The sequence below is a fragment of the Megascapheus bottae genome, chromosome 20 (genome assembly GCF_031878675.1).
Source record: "Megascapheus bottae isolate mThoBot1 chromosome 20, mThoBot2.hap1, whole genome shotgun sequence".
NCBI classification, from domain to species: Eukaryota; Metazoa; Chordata; class Mammalia; order Rodentia; family Geomyidae; genus Megascapheus; species Megascapheus bottae.
This window is the reverse complement of record NC_143528.1, coordinates 20,916,493-20,933,963: the sequence shown is the minus strand read 5'-3', so window position 1 is coordinate 20,933,963 and position 17,471 is coordinate 20,916,493. Positions and strand designations below refer to the sequence as shown.

General features: G+C 38.2%; 1 protein-coding gene across 2 annotated transcripts in view; it reads left to right on the top strand.

The window, feature by feature from the left end:
• The window catches only part of Trappc11 (trafficking protein particle complex subunit 11), a 46,284-nt gene extending 31,417 nt beyond the window's left edge, over positions 1-14,867 (top strand). For both annotated transcript variants that reach the window (XM_090354146.1, XM_090354147.1), the window contains 7 exons: positions 2,027-2,092; positions 2,186-2,342; positions 6,235-6,346; positions 8,163-8,254; positions 10,348-10,481; positions 12,502-12,669; positions 14,647-14,867. In XM_090354146.1, coding sequence (XP_090210272.1) covers positions 2,027-2,092; positions 2,186-2,342; positions 6,235-6,346; positions 8,163-8,254; positions 10,348-10,481; positions 12,502-12,669; positions 14,647-14,691 — 774 coding nt within the window. In that variant the 3' untranslated portion in view covers positions 14,692-14,867. The remainder of the gene's footprint in view (positions 1-2,026; positions 2,093-2,185; positions 2,343-6,234; positions 6,347-8,162; positions 8,255-10,347; positions 10,482-12,501; positions 12,670-14,646) is intronic.
• The last annotated feature ends 2,604 nt before the right edge of the window (positions 14,868-17,471 follow it).

Sequence of the window (17,471 nt, the reverse complement as noted above, 5' to 3'; positions counted from 1 at the left end):
GGGAGAGAAAATTTTGCCCCAAAAAGTAAGTATATTTCTCAGTTGTGAGAGGAAGGCACATAACTACTATTAAAGATTTCAGGTAGCCTAGTACAGAACTGAACTCAAACAGTGATTAGGAATTAAATAAGGCTGCCAGGCTCAAGAGTTGATGTGCATTTAATTCTAACAACCCTCTGGGGATTATGAAAATGAAACTTAGAGCAACTCCTATTTTATGTGTGATATCCCAAAGGTACATTATGTCCAGAGCCACATAGCTTATGTAAACATGTAAGCATGTGTCTAGCTGGGATTGAAATGCACATCAATCTAACATTTCAGTGTGTTTCTTCCTTTTCTTTTTCATTGCTTGTACACTCGCGCACGCTCTCTCTCTCTCTCCCTCTCTCTCTCTCTCCCTCCCTCTCTCTTTCCCTCCCTCTCTCTCCCTCTCTCCCTCTCCCCTCCCCTTTTCTCCTCTTCCCCTCTCCCCCTCCCCCCTGTCATTCATGGAGCTTGAACTCTGGGCTGTGGCTGTCCCTGACTACTTGAGCCGCATTGCCACTTCCAGTTTTCTGGTGGTTAATTGAAGATAAGGAGTCTCAGGACTTTTATGCCTGGGCTGGCTTTGAAATATGATTCTCAGATCTCATTCTCCTGAGTAGCTAGGATTGCAGGTGTCAGCCACTGTTGCCCAGCTTTTTTGTTGTCGTCATTGTTTTGTTTTTCCTAGTACTAGGGCTTGAAGTCAGGCCTTATCCTCTTTTTTTTTTTTTTTTTTTTTGCCAGTCTTGGGCTTGAGTTCAGGGCTTGAGCACTGTCCTTGGACTTTCTCCAGGCTAGCACTCTACTACTTGAGCCTCAGCACCACTTCTGGCTTTTTGCTATGTATGTGGGGTACTGAGGAATCGAACCCGGGTCTTCATGCATGCTAGGCAAGCACTCTACCACTAGGCCAAACTCCCAGCCTAGGTCTTATACTCTTGCTGGGCTTTTTCATTCATGGCTGGGGCTCTACTACCTGAGCCATGCCTCCACATCTAGCTATTGATTAATTGGAAATAAGTTTCATAGAATTTCCTGACCAGGCTGGATTCAAACTACAATCCTCACATCTCAGTCTCCTGAGTACATAGCCTGAGCTTTTAAGTTTCCCACCTAGAGTGTAGATTATTTTTGTTTTGTTTTGGTTTGGTTTGGTTTGGTTTTTGTTGGTCTTGGGTCTTGAACTCTGGGCCCGGACTGACTTTGAACCATGATCCTCTGATCTCAGCCTCCTGAGTAACTAGGATTACAGTTGTGAGCCACTGTGCCCGGCTAGGTTATTTGTTTTGAAAAAACATATAATAACCATGTTGCCTTTTGAACAATCTTAGGAGAGTCTTAGCATATTGGTTAAGAGTAGAGCATGATCAGTTGGGGTAAGGTTTTTGCCTTTGCCACTTTTGGGCTAGGTGTTTGACCTCCTCATCTTAAAAAACAGTGATTCTATCAGCATCTGTCATGGAACAGACATCATGGCTATCATTATCTTGAGTCAATGTGAGATAAAGAACTTGCATGAAGGGAAGGCCTGGATTCAGGCTTAGCACCATTTATGACCTTATGCAAGCCTATTTATCCTTCACATCTGGCTCCATCCGTTTCTGTAAAGTGGTAACCATCCTACCTTGCCTTCTTTACTGGACCCTACGTAAATAAGTTAGAAGAAGGCACTTTATGGTGTGAGTTCTTATGTAATCACAGACGACTTAGAAGCAGCTGTCTTCTATATAGATGTTCACAAATATTACTTAAGAACACAACTCTTGCTCAATATAATACAATACAACTTGTTGATCAATTATGAATTATAATTTGTATGTCTTCTACTTTCACATTTTTTATTAAAGAATTTATTAACTGATTTTTACATCATATTTCAAATGACATGTTTAGCAAACAAGTGTTCAAGAAAGGAATCTCTATATACATTTTCACATTTTTATTTATGCAAAAAGAATTAGAAAAGCCACTTGGATATGCCCTTTACGTTTTCTTGCAGGATGAAACTGTGACTATAGAAACAGTCTTTCCATTTGATGTTGCAGTTAAGTTTGTTTCCACAAAGGTATGTAATGGCCTGTGATGCTACTGGAAACATTTAGATGATAGAAATAGGAGGAAATAAAACACCTTAATCTCTCCTCTTTATTGGTGACAGTTTGAGCACCTGGAAAGGGTCTATGCTGACATTCCCTTTCTGCTCATGACGGACCTCTTAAGTGCCTCCCCGTGGGCCCTCACGGTTGTGTCCAGTGAGTTGAAGCTTGCTTCATCTATGACATCAGTGGATCAGCTGGAGTCCCAATTGGACAGAGGTACAACTTTGCGTCAGCCCCATTTAGGGTCCAGAAGGAATGCTGGGTCCAAGAATTATTAGCCTTTTACTGTGAGTGACCTTGAAATACTCACAAAAGCAAATAATACATGTGTAATTAGAGTTAATGTCATTTACCATTTGTTTGTGTCTATTTCATTTTGAATGATGAGGACATTACATTAAGAAATGTGGGCCGGGAATTTGGCCTAGTGATAGAGTGCTTGTCTAGCATGCATGAAGACCCGGGTTCAATTCCTAGGTACCACATACATAGAAAAAATCTGGAAGTAGGCTCAAGTGGTAGAGCTCTAGCTTTGTGAAAGCCCAAGGACAGTGCTCAGGCCCTGAGTTTAAGGCCTGGCAACAAAAGAAGAAAGAAAGAGAAATGTGATTTGAGCCAGGCGCTGGTGGCTCATGCCTGTAAATCCTAGCTACTCAGAAGGCTAAGATCTGAGGATCAAGGTTCAAAGCCATCCTGGGCACAAAAGTCTGTGAGACTCTTTATCTCCAATTAACCACCAGAAGACTGAAAGTGGTACTGTGGCTCAAATGGTGGAGCAATAGCCTTGCGCTGAAGACGCTCAGGGACAGTGCCCAGACCTAGAATTCAAGCCCACAACGGACAAAAAGAGAAAAGCGATTTGAAAGTAAAATAGAAATTTTTTCATGTTTAAATTTCTTCTTTGGTGATTCTAGGGATTGCTTATTTGGCAAATACTTTACTACCTGAACCATCCCTCAGTCCTGTAGATTTTAGTATATTTTGGTTGGCTTCCCAAGGCATGCCTGGTACTATCATCTGCCTGCCTCCATCTCTCGAGTACATGAGACTGCAGGAATGTATCACCCTGCACAGCTTTGTTTATATGATAGACTCTAGGTAACTTTTTGGCCAGTTGGCCCAAACCAAAATCCTTTTCTCCTACCTTACAAGTAGCATGTCCTACAATAGCTGGCTTATATTTGAATATTTTTAAGCTTTTCTTCTTAATTTAAAATGAATGTTTGTTATTGTATATAATTTGAAGTAAAATAAGATATTAATTGAACTATGATTACAGAAAAGTCTAGAGGATAAATTTCCTAAATCACTAAAAATTTCATTGGTTAATTCAAATCTACAACAATACATTTCTAATGCAGTGTACTTTGAAATTACTTGTACTCATGGTCTCTACTGTTTATTTCCTCAAAAACAACCCTGAGGTCCTGGGGTTTGGCCTGGTGGTAGAATGCTTGCCTCTTCGTAGCATGTACAAAACCCAGAATTCTATTCCTCAGTACCACATGCATAGAAAAAGCCGGAAGTGGTGCTGCTGTGGCTCAGGTGGTAGAGCTCTAGCCTTAAGAAAGCCCAAGGACAGTGCTCAGGCCCCAAGTTCAAGCTCCAAGAGTGGCAAAAAAAAAACAAAACAAAACAAAACAAAAAACAGAAAAACCCAAAAAACAACACCTGAATTTGTCATTTGCACTTTGTAGACTTTCATAATATACTAGTCCTATCCAGTCAGGTGTTGGTATACCTTCTCAGTATCTTCTACAGAAGTTACTTTCTTTATTCTTTCTCAGATTTCAGCCAGAGCAAACTTAGCACACTACTGAACATTGTGTTCATAGGCCTTTGAATATGTTACTGCTTGCTAAGAATCTTCACACTGCTCTTGTCTACCAGTTGCATTCTTCCTGGCTCTCTCTGATTTCCTGATCTTCACTAGCCGGGCTGTGTGCTCTTCTTCCTTTACTCTTACAGTATTTTGCAGATACATGTGTTATACTACTTAGTCTCTTACATTACATTTGTTTATAAATCTGGCTCTGTAAGTTGTGTATTCTGTTAAAGACTATAGGTGTTCAGTTTTGTATTTAGCATCATTTAATATGTTTTTTTTATTAGTTTTTATTGTGATTAATAAAAGGGTTACATCATATTCACCAGATAGAAGGTGCATAACTTCACAAACATTGATACCCTTTCTCATGACATGGTCCTCATTTACCCCCCACCCTCTCCCCCATTTAATAAGTTTTTATATTAAATTAGAAATAATCTCTTGTTTGAACCTGCACTATATTAATGTCCTATTGTTGCCATGACAAGATACCACTAGTTAGTTTCACAAATTTATTGTCTTTAGCTCTGGAAGTTAGAATTCCTGAAAGCTAGTGTTGGTACAGACATGTGCATTCCTCTTAAATGTCTAAGGGAGAATCTTGAGGCTACTTGCCCTTCTTGTCAGAGCTCCTTCCTCCATTCTGTAGCATTTCTTTGTCACAAATTGATCTTGCTAAGAATTTAGGAAAGACTTTGGTAATTTAATATGAATGGCCCAAGTTTTTTTTTCGTTTGTTTTGTTTTTAAGCTACCCCTAGGGCAGTAAATTGATGTACTTTTAAACTTTGTGGATAACAATATAATTCCTTTTTTTTTTTTTTTTGCCAGTCCTGGGCTTGAGCTCAGGGCCTGAGCACTGTCCTTGGACTTTCTCAAGGCTAGAGCTCTACCTCTTGAGCCTCAGCACTACTTCCGGCTTTTTTCTATGTATGTGGTACCGAGGAATCGAACCCGGGTCTTCGTGCATGCTAGGCAAGCACTCTACCACTAGGCCAAACTCCTGGCTCCACAATATAATTCCTTAATTAATTAATTGTTGGTCATGAGGCTTGAACTTGGCCCAGGTGCTGTCCCTCAGCTCTTCAGCTCAAGGCTATCACCCTGCTCTTGAGCCAAGCCTCACTTCAGGTTTTCTAGAGGTTAATTGGAGACAAGAGTCTCAGGTCCTTTTGTGCCCCAGGCTGGCTTTGAACCTGATCCTCAGATCTCAGCCTCCTGAGTATCTAGTATTACAGGCATGAGCCACTGCACCTGGCTTAATTTCTTAATTATTAAAATTACTTAAAAGAATTTAAAATTATGATTGACCTAGCTTTTTCCCTTTTATCCATGGATAATTATCAGTTGTAAGCAAACTTTGATTTATCTGTTACATTCTTCATTAGAAAACTATAAAAACAGTGTTTAGGAATGTTGTTATTACTTCAGCGTGCAATCACAGATTTGCTAATACTGGTGTTAGATGGTGGGCACTATTGCTCACTCACATTTAAAAGAGTGACATAGACTGTAAAATGCTGAGAGCTCAGGCAGAATTGACATAGGTGATTGCTTAGATTGTCATCAGGGAATTTACTTGAAAACTGGTAAAAGAAAACTTCCCTTGTGAAAAGGTCAGTGGCCACACTAGAAATATAGGGCCTGGGCACTGTCCCTAGGCTTTCTCAAGTCCTGGCCTAGGAAGCCAGAATTTTTTTTTTTTTGCCAGTCCTGGGCTTGAGCTTAGGGACTGAGCACTGTCCTTGGGCTTTGTCAAGGCGAGAGAGCCCTACTACTTGAGCCACAGCACCACTCCAGCTTTTTTCTATATATATGGTACTGAGGAATCGAACCCGGGTCTTTGTTCATGCTAGGCAAGCACTCTTATCACATTATGAATACTTAGAGTAATTAAAGATTTTTCTTGTTTTGAACCCAAAAATTGTTTCTTTGGACACATGAAATAGTTTGGAAAAAGAAATATAATTACCATAGGGTATCATTCTGTCTCCATGTTCTTCACCCACTAATTTTAGTGAAACTCTGTCCCATATATACAGATGCTATACTAGTTTCTATTATAATGGAATATTAATTCTCATGACTATTCTATAAATATTTTATTAAAATAATTATCATATTTCAAGGCCACTGGCCATTGTGACCTTGACAAAGTCATTCAGTATTATTTAGTCTTAGTTTCGGAATCCCTATAAATATTAAGATACTTTGTTATATGATATAATGTGAAACTCCTAGATGAATCATTGCATAAGACTATAAAGATTCTTTCTTGTAGTTGTCTTACAGACTGGAGAAAGTGCTAGTGAATGCTTTTGTCTTCGATGCCCATCTGTTGGAAATGTTGAAAGTGGAGTAGCAACTGGATATTATATTATCTCCTGGAAAAGGTAAAAATTGTATCAACCCTATCTTCTTTAGGGTCTTTGGTGTTCTCATACTTTATTATTATAATTTGCCATTCTGAACGGGTAGAATAAAAGACATATGAGTAAGTAATGGTGTGTTGGAAATTCAAAAATCGAGCCGGTGCTGGTGGCTCATGCCTGTAATTCTAGCTACTCAGGAGACTGAAATCTGAGGATCGTCGTTCAAAGCCACAAAGTGGCTTTGTGGCTCAAGTGGTAGCGTGCTAGCCTTGAGCTAAAGAGCTCAGGGATAGTGCCCAGCCCAGAGTTCAAGCCCCACAACTGACCAAAACAAAAAAGGGTGGGGGGCCTCTGGAGTGTGGCCTAGGGTAGAATGCTCGACTAGCATGCATAAAGCTCTGAGTTCAAATCCTCAGTACCGCAACACAAATACACACAAAAGCTGTAAGTGGTGCTGTGGCTCAAATGGTAGAGTTCAAGGAGAGTGCCCAGGCCCTGAGTTCAAGCCCTGGGACTGGCCAGAAAAAAAAAGAAATTGAAATTTCAACTTTAATTTGTGTTTATCACAATTTGTAACTTATATGCTAATGAATTATTAACCAAAATAAATCTGAAGATAGGATTACTGATAATATCAGATAAAACTGTCCTCATTTGCAACCACTAGGATTATTTCAGTGATGAGAAATATCCTGTCCACACAATATATAAAGCTCGAGCAATCATTTAGTATATGCTAGGATGCATGTATGCTTCTGTTGTGCTTGTCAGTTTCCCAGGGCCATCTGTCTCTATTGATAATTTTTTATGACCTCTAAATGATGATATAAATATGTTTATGGTCCTTGGCAGAAGAAAGCTTCCTACTGCTGGTAGAATTAAGAGTTTCAAGGGTTTGGGCCGGGAGTTTGGCCTAGTGGTTAAAGTGCTTGCCTAGCATGCATGAAGACCCGGGTTCGATTCCTTGGTACCACATATAGAAAAAAGCCGGAAGTGGTGCTGAGGCTCAAGTGGTAGAGCTCTAGCCTTGAGAAAGCCCAAGGACAGTGCTCAAGCCCTGAGCCCAAGCCCAGGACTGGCAAAAAAAAAAAAAAAAAAGTTTCAGGGGTTGGTTTAAGAGATGTGACTCAGTTACTTCAGTGTCAAATACCAAGTTAGAATCCTGGTTCCAGACCAAAAAAAAAAAAAAAAGTTTCAGCATGATTTCTGGATAAAATATCTATGTATGTATACATTTATTTCTGCAGAAACTACTACGCAAGTAATTTAAATAATCATTTACATAGAACCACAATTGTAAGATATTTAGGACTATATGATAGAAGGTTTTCATTTTTTATGTCTGCCAATCCTGGGGTTAGAACCTCAAGGTCTAGGCACTATCCTTGAGCTTTTTTAAGGCTAGCAATCTACCACTTGAGCCATTGCACCACTTCCAGCTTTTTAAAGTCATTTGTGAGCCATCCTCAGTGAGATAAAAAATTTGTGTCATAGTGTAAATCACTGTATTACTTTTGCCTTGAGAAAGCCCATCTACCAGAATATTGGATGAAGTGATGTGCTTCATTATTGACAGTCTGGCATAACCTCTGACATCCCACTAGTAACAGAAGCAGCCATGGATACTATCCAGCTGGTAGCAGAGAGCAGCTATTAATTCAGTGGAAATATTCAGAACAGAAGTAGCATTTTATAAGCCTATTCTCCCAGTACTTTCCATTAGTTATGTTTTGGGAAATGGTTATTTCTTCTCCCTTTGAAATTAATACATGCTCTTATATTTTTTTTTAACTTTTACATAAAACGTTAGTTTAAAATATGACCTTTTCTGCCACAGGACTTCAGCCATGGAAAACATCCCTGTCATCAGTACTGTCATCACGCTGCCACATGTGATTGTAGAGAATATTCCTCTCCATGTGAGCGCAGGTATCAGGAACTCAGATACTACTGATTTAAAAAAGCATCCAGTAATATTTATTAACTTTGAAAATTTTTAGGTTTTAGCTTTTTAGTATTAAAAATGTCTAGCATAGAATTTGTACCCCTAAATGCTCTTCCTACCTCAATTATTTGAAAGACAAAACAAAGCAAATAAAAACCCATGTCATTCAATTTGTCTTTGAGGGTCTGTCTATTTCTAAACATAATCAATGTATCATTTTGATGACTTCTAGAATTAGTGATAAATTCTTCTTTTTTTTTTTTTTTTAATTGGGCATAGGGCTTGAATTTTGTGTTTGGGCACTGTCCCTGAGCTCTTTACCATTTAAACCACAGTGCCATTTCCAGCTCTTTCTGTGATTGATTGGAGATGAGGGTCCCACAGACTTCTCTGGGCCCAACTTTAAGCCATTATCCTCAGACCCTCAGCCTCCTGAATAGCTAGGATTGCAGATGTGAGCCACCAGTATCCAGTCGTGATAAATTCTTTCCCTGCCCTCCCTCCAAGTCCAGGGGCTTGAGCTCAGGGCCTGGGTACTGTCTTTGCACTTTCTCAAGGCTAGAGCTCTACCCCTTGAGCCACAGCACCCCTTCCAGCTTTTTCTGTGTATGTGGTATGGAAGAATCAAACTGAGGTCTTTGTGCATGCTAGGTGACTACTACTCTGCCACGCTCCTGGCCCCCCCCCAAATCTTTTATGTATGTATGTATGTATGTATGTATGTATGTATGTATGTATGTCAATCATGGAGCTTGAATTATGGGCGCTTCAGTTCAAGACTAGCACTCTACCACTTAGAGCCACTGTGCTACTTCCTATGCTAAATTCTTTTTTGTTGTTGTTATTGTTGTTTTTTTGCCAGTCCTGGGCTTGAGCTCAGGGCCTGAGCCCTGTCCTTGGACTTTCTCAAGGCTAGAGCTCTACCACTTGAGCCTCAGCACCACTTCCGGCTTTTTTCTATGTATGTGGTAGCGAGGAATCGAACCCGGGTCTTCATGCATGCTAGGCAAGCACTTTAACCACTAGGCCAAACTCCCGGCCCCTATGCTAAATTCTTAATAGCATATTTCAGTGCTAAAAATTTCCTAGTTGACTAAAAGTCTTTCATGATGGCAATTGATGGGTGTGTCATTCTGTCCCTCTAAAAGTAAGTAGGCTGGTGGCTAACTTCTTGCTCCTTTGTTTTCAAGTCCTTTCTACAATGAACCTCTGTCACTCCTATTCCAGTACTACTATCCATATTACCTTGTTACCATCTATTTCCTTCCTCTACCATTTTTGGTTTCTCTAGTTTCCCCTCCGTGTTTTTTGTTGTTGTTTCTTTAAAGAAGCAAAGTCACTTATCTAGTAGGTCTTCCCACAGGCTGCATTTTGCTGATTGTATAGTGCCTTTTGTGAACAGTTATCTGTCCCTATTAATTGGCTTGATTAGATTCACTTTCAAATTTTTGGCAAGAATACCTCATAGTTACTAGCATGTGTCCCCATAGGAAACATATAATGTCTCTCATTCCTTTTTTCCTGGAATTCTTTCAGAGAAACTTCCCTTTATCAGTGGTTATATGATGTTTATAATAATTTTGAAAAATAGTATATAATTCTTGCCTTAGTAGCACAAGCATTACAGTTGGAATGACATGATAAAATTGGCATGTCCCTGTGCAAGTATACACTAAAATTTGTATCGTAGAAAAAAAGTCAAATTTCAGCAGAAGATCCAAATAATATGTGTATCTAGATGAATGGACGTTTTAAAGTTCCACTAAAAACATAACTTTGGGTTGTTTTAGTTTAATGAATCAAGTTTTGATATTTTTTGAATTTTTAAATTATTTGTAAGTTATATTCAGTTTCTGATAGACCCTTTTGAAGTCAATTGTTTTTAAGAAACTTACTCTGTTTTTTCATAATTCCATAACTATTATCCAGTTAAAGACTTTTCTTACCTGGAAAAATGCAATAAAACCATAATTTGAATATTATTACATTCTATCAAATGAGATTCTTTTACAAGAAGGACCCCATAACTCATGAAAAAGGACAAAAATCAAGAGAAATGTGTCACCTTTGTCTGTAGATCTTCCATCATTTGGGCGTGTCAGAGAATCATTACCCGTCAAGTATCACCTACAGAATAAGACTGACTTAGTTCAAGATGTGGAAATTTCTGTGGAACCCAGTGATGCCTTCATGTTCTCAGGTCTTAAACAGGTATAGACACAAATAAATGGTCCAGAAATGGAGCTGGAGTTTTTTTAAATAAAGGAACTAATTAAGTCTTACATTATTTAATCAGTATTTGTATCGTTTTGTTACTGAATTTTTTAAGCACTTTTGAAAGAAACTTCAAATTCCTACAAAGATGGGTTTCTCTTTTCAGATCATCTAGATCATTTAAGTTCTTTCCCCTTATACAACAAAAGTTCATGGGTCACTGGGCTATATTATAATATACTAGGCAAACTTAAATCTCTCCCTTGTAATGAAAGTTTCCCTATTATTTATGCTATGTGTGAGTTAGAAGGGGTGCTAATTTGACCCTGGAAACATGAGTGTACTAAGTAAGGTTAAAAGCCTGTTTTGAACTATCAGCGAAGTTGTGTAGAAATTTTCATCTTGCACAGGATTTACTTTGATATTTTTAGGTTAAATGTCATAAAAATTATTGCAGACTTTTTATTTGTTCAGCCAAACTAGATGGAAGGGTGTTTTAGGTTTTAAAGAGTCAATATCCAGACAAAATTAAACTCTGCTGAGAATCTAGAGCATTATGTTGAGTAAAGGGTCAAGAGTTTGGCCTAGTAGTAGAGTGCTTGCCTAGCATGTAGAAGACTCAGGTTTAATTCCTCAGTATTATGTAGAAAAAGCCAGAAATGGTGCTGTGAAAGATCTGAATTCAAGCCCCCGGACTAGCAAAAAAAAAAAAAGTGTAACAGAATAACAGATATTCCTTGACTGTCAGTAGTGATGAGAGCCCAATTGTAATTATAAGAACAGATATATAGGTGTCTGCTCTAAGTAAGCAGTCAGCTTTGCTCTGTAGATTCTTTTCTTTTTGCCAGTCCTGGGGTTTGAACTCAGGGCCTGAGCACTGTCCTTGGACTTTCTCAAGGCTAGAACTCCACCACTTGAACCACAGAACCACTTCTGGCTTTTTCTGTGTATGTGGTACTGAGGAATCGAACCCTGCTCTTTGTGCATGCTAGGCAAGCACTCTACCACTAGGCCAAACTCCTGGCCCTGCTCTGTAGGTTCTTGAATGCAAAAATGTCATTATATATGATATATGCTATATATATATATATATATCCATGTATCATTTATCTGACATTAAAATATTAAATGTATATGCATAAATTATGCCTGATACATCATATGCGTATATGTGTTTACACATATCTGAACTACAAATGAATACACTTTTCTCAGTTATCCTGATGTTTTCATATATTTTAATAGTAAATAGTTACGAACTATGGCAATACTACATGTTTGTATTCTTTTTAAAGTATTGTTATGATTCCAAATACCTTTTTTCCTGAACTTGTTTATATTAACAAGTGGTATAATCCCCCCCCAAAAAAAAACAATTGCAACTGATTTGTGCTATCTTGTCATAGAGTCTTTTTTTTTTTAGTCATATTTTTGTGTGTGTTCTAGTCCTAGTGCTTGGTGTATCCTTGCACTTTTTTGCTCAAAGCTACTGTGCTCTACCCCTTGAGCCACAGCTCCATTTCTGGAATTTTTCAAAATAAGTGTCTCACAGATTTTGCTGTTCTGGGTGGCTTTCAGTTATGACCTCAGGATTATAGGCATGAGCCACCAGCACCTGGCAAGAGTCATTTTAAGGAATTTACTATAACATTTTGGGACTATAATCTCTACCTTATCTAAGCTAAAATTATAAACTGACTACTGTTCTATGCTTCAACAGGTATAAGTTGCTTTCAGATCATGATAAAAGCTGAGAAATAATGGTTTGTACAGATAGAAGCTGAAAAATAATGCTATGGACATCTGTTAATACATTTCTGTATATCTCATCCTAGCCTCCTACTGATTAAGGCCTACATTTTAGAATCCTGGAGGATTGAATAGAAGAGAAAGTGAATACTTCATTGAAAATATTTAGGTGTTCATTTATCTTTTGTAAAGAATTGATACACATATATGTATATATACTTTATAAGTATGTGTGTTTGATTATTTTTCTCTAACCTTTTATGATTAGATTCGATTACGTATTCTACCTGGTACTGAGCAGGAAATGTTATACAATTTCTATCCTCTGATGGCGGGATACCAGCAACTACCGTGTCTCAACATCAACCTACTTAGACTTCCTAACTTCACAAATCAGTTGCTCAAACGTTTTATACCTACCAGTATTTTTGTAAAGGTATGCCTCAAATGTTCTGGTTTTTAAAGTCACTGTCTTAAAAGCAAATATTTTAATATGTAAACCTCACAAAGAATCTGTGATATAGTTTTGTCTTTATTATCTCAAGTTTGAAGATTACCATTCATTTCTTTTTTCTTTCTTTTTTTTCTTTGGGGGTATAGGGTGGGGACTTGAACTCCAGGCCCGGCACTTTCCCTAAGCTCTTCAGCTCAAGGCTAGTGCTCTGCTACTTTGAGCCACAATTTCTGATGGTTAATTGGAGATAAGAGTCTCATGGACTTTTGTGCCTGGGCTGGGTTTGAACTGCAGTCCTCAGATCTCAGCCTCCTAAGTAGCTAGGATTACAGGCATGAGCCACTGGCTCTGGCTTACCATTCATTTCTCTTTTTTCCATATATTTTTTATTGTAATTAATAGAAGGGTTACATTATATTCACCAGATTACTTCACAAACACCATTCATTTCTTTTTTTTTTGCATTTTTTATTGTAATTAGTAAAAGGGTTACATGATATTTGCCAGATAGAAGAACACCATTCATTTCTATATAATCTAACTCCAAGATTTTTATTCCCCTAGATAATTATTGATTTATACCTGAAGCATCTTTGAATATGCTCTTTCTGTGGCTTAGTTAAATACGTTTTAATGTTACAGTTTGTAACTAGTTTTTATCAAATATATTAACTTCCTAAACAGGCTAAATATTCCTTGACATCCCTAATTTTCATTCTTTTTATTTATTTTATTTATTTATTTTTGTCAGTCATGGGACTTGAACACTGGACCTGGGCACTGTCCCTAAGCTCTTCAGCTCAAGGCTATCACTCTACCACTTGAGCCACAGTGCCACTTCTAGTTTTCTGGTGGTTAGTTGGAAATAAAAGTCTCACAGACTTTTGTACCTGTGCTAGCTTTGAACCATGATCCTGAGATCTCAGCCTCCTAAGTAGCTGGGATTACAGGTGTGAGCCACCAGTGCCTGGCTATCTATCACTTCTTTAAAGCCTACATTCAACTCTCTTCTGAAACTCTTCTGAATACCTATGTTTGAGTCTTTCTGTCAGAAACTGTGTACAACTGATTAAATGTTTCAGTCTTAAGGAATTAATTCAATTTCTAGGTTCCTGCAACCAAAGAGTCCCTGTGATGATTATTTGACCATCCTCAGCATATATGAGGACTATTACTATTATATTACTACATTATATTGTCTATTATATTACTACATCTATGAATTTTGGATGCTCTCTTTTACATTCATACCCTCCTTTGGAATGTTATATTACTCACTACTAGCTTTTCTGTGTTTGCCTCATTCAAGTTTTGAACAACTTTTCCTTCAGGATTTGGTATATTATAAATTAGTCTGTATCAGTGACCCCAAACTTTTCCTGGCCTTTATCTTTTTAGACTTACTGGTACAACTTCTTTTGCATCTGTAAAGCATTTTATTAATGTGCTTACCTTTTTTTTTTGGTCGGTCGCAGGGCTTGCAAGAACTCTGGGCCTGGACTTTGTCCTTGAGCTCTTCAACTCAAGGCTAGTTCTCTACCACTTGAGCCACAGCCCCACTTCCTAAATAAACTTAAAGTGCATTGAGATTTGGGAGAGCCTTGAGCAAGAGAAAAAGAATAAAACATGAGTTTGGCAGGAGTGGTAACAAGCTTCCATTTCTCATGAGATGGTGATAGATTGGCAGGAGGTGCTTGGGCACAAGCATCCTAGAAGACTTAGCTAAAGTGGACCCAGCAGGTGAAGTGTGTGGTCAGCTCGAGATGTCTGCAGTACCTGAGCATGCAGTAACTGCCAGTACTGTTTTGGTACAAACAGTTAAAGAGGGAGAATAATTCGATATTTATGCACATTTAGTCTACTTTTGTAAAACGGCTCTAAGAATTCACACCCTTTCAATTAACAGAGCTTTCCAACCATTACTCCTTTGTAATCTCATTTTGTTTTCCCACTGTAAAGCCACAGGGTCGAATCATGGATGAGGCCTCCATCGCTGCTGCATGATGGACAAGACCAGAAGATGTGTTCTTACAGAGCTAACATAGGTGTCTGATTGTGATCGTGGTCAAAAAATTAATCTTTTCTAGTTTTTAATGGACAACATATCAACTATTCAGAGGAATTATTGCTGAAAATCACCCTCTCATAGTTTTACTAATAAAAATTTGAAATCTTTGTCAGTGTGATATTGAAAGGATATTACTGTGAAAAGTCATTTTATGAACAGTAAATTCTTCGAAAAACAAGTGATTTGCATGTGCAATATCAGTGATACGATAGGTATCCTAAATATGACTAGACAGACAAGAGAATGCGCATAGTATCTGTACCAGTAAAATGCTGAATCCCTGGGAAGTGTCCCCACAGTTGGCTGGAATCCATCCTAATTGCCACTTGTGGTCAGAGAGCGTACACAACAGTGTATGCTGCTGTATGACGGGCATAGAAAATCTCCAGAAGGTTTTAATCAAAACAGTTTAAAAGACATCAGAATATTTTGTTTGATGATTAAAAAGTATCAAAGAGAGGGGATCGTTTATGAAGCAGATTTTCTTTCTGAAAGAACCTGAACTGTAAAGATCTGATATTAGAAGCATGAGTCCCAAATTTCCTGAGAATGACGCAGCTCTAAATAGCAGCTCTTTAGTTACACTGAGTAATTTCAAAACAACTATTTGGAATTCTTGAAAATTAATGTAAATAAAAAAAATTTAGGGTGAATATTTTCTTTGTTAATAGTAACTTGAAACGACCTGATTCCTTAGAAAATTGTATTATTTTAAAAGTGTAGCCATTGTAAAAAGGAAAACAGTAATGTAAATAAATTTGTTCTCTCAGCTATACTTGTTTGTATTCCTTTATTTTAAACTTGTTTTATTTTAGCTTCATTAAACAACTTTGACTAAGTGTCCCTGAGGTGGAGTGGAGCGGGAGGGGTGGGACCTGGGTATCTTGTTCTAGAGCTGGCTGGTAGAGGCTGTGGGAGACGGGTTGACAACCAGTTATCTGGGATCAAATCTCAACTTGGCACCTTTCTGTTTAGGTGACTGTTACTGGGTTTTCTCAAAGGTGCCGGGTAAAGAACAGCACAGGCCTGTTAGGAAAATCGTATAGATCAATACCCAAAGAGCCTTGGCAGCCCCTTACCTAAAGTTTATCCTCAGCTGGTGACATTTTTTTTTCATGAGAAGGCTGAACAGGACTTTATGCATCTCCTAGACAACTCCATATTATCAGAATTTGTTACAAATTTTACATAAGCTAGTATAGATATAAAGGTATACAAGCAAATAAGTATGTAAAACTATAAACAGTTTCAAGAGGTAATACTTCCAACTCTACCCTATCTTGTATACTACTGTGTTTTAAAAAATACACCTCATTATAACCTGGCATGACTAACAGACTAATGGGATGTAACCTGTTGTTTAAAGGAACTTTAGACAAAGAGTTTTAATGTTAAGATCCTCTGGAATTCTAAGGTGGTTTGATGCAATGTGTGCTTAATGAAGGTCCAGATGTTAACACTACCATTGTCCAGCTTGAAACACATGGACAAGTGACCTACTGACATACTTAGAGAATAGTTAATGCTAATGTGGGTGTGATCTGTTTAACTGGGTCTACTACTGGAAATATACCAATTACCAAGTATGTGTTTTTTCTCAGTGTCTCTTGGAGTAAAGGGTAGTGATAGTCTTTGGTCCCTAAGAAGGCATTTTCTTATAAATTCTACTGTGAATATATTAACCTAATTTTGTAACAAAAAATACATAAACTTATGATCTATTTGAGGTTCAAAGTTCAAGACAGGACTGGGGACATGGTGACTAGAAAGAAAAACCTTGAGTTCAAACTCCAGTGTCACCAAGAGAAATAAAGACAGAATTCTCACTGGAAGTACTGTTAGCTTACTCAGATTGTGTTCAGAAGAACCTGCCTTTGTCCCTGTGTGGTCAGCCTTAGTGTCTGTCTCTGGTGAGAGTACCCACCTCTACGTCTAGCACTCCACTACCTGCTTCACAGTGTTGCTTCTCCTCCTCTGGTCACCATTCAGGACTAAGTGACGTTTTAAGTAATGCATTATAAATCGGAGGATTCGTGTAATGGCCTCTCTCTCATCCATACTACAAGCTCTGGTGAGTAATCCAAGTTGTTACCCGAAAGGAGGAGAAGACCTCTTGGAAGGGTACAAAAGAATCTCTAATTTAGTTTGTGTGTGTGTGTGTGTGCGCGTGCACCCATGTGCGTGCGCATGTGTTTATTTGTCATTCGTAGGGCTTGAACTCAGGGCCTGAGCACTGTCCTTGGCCTTTCTCAAGGCTAGAACTCTACCACTGGAGCCACAGCACCATTTCTGGCCTTTTTAAATGTATGTGGTACCAGGAATCAAACCTGGGTCTTCGTGCATACTAGGCAAGCACTCTACCACTAGGCCAAACTCCTGGCTGGGTTTATATTTTTGTAATACTTACAGCTTACAGCTTTGATTCCCTTAATTAAGTTTTCCCAGCAAGGAAAGCTTATTCTAAGAATAATGTAACTATTACATTTTAGTATTTTAGAAAAATGTCTTGGAAAGGTAATTTTAATTTAATCATTCCTTGACAATCATTGTATCTCCACCTAGGTCAGAAGTCTTCCAGTCACCAATAGCTGTTGAAAAATTGTGAGCTGTCATTCACATTGCATTCCAACAAAAAAGGGAAAGTTTAGCTTACCATTTCAGAGGGAGGGGCCATGTCATTCCAGCAGATACCTTTCTGACTTTCCTTCCCAACCTT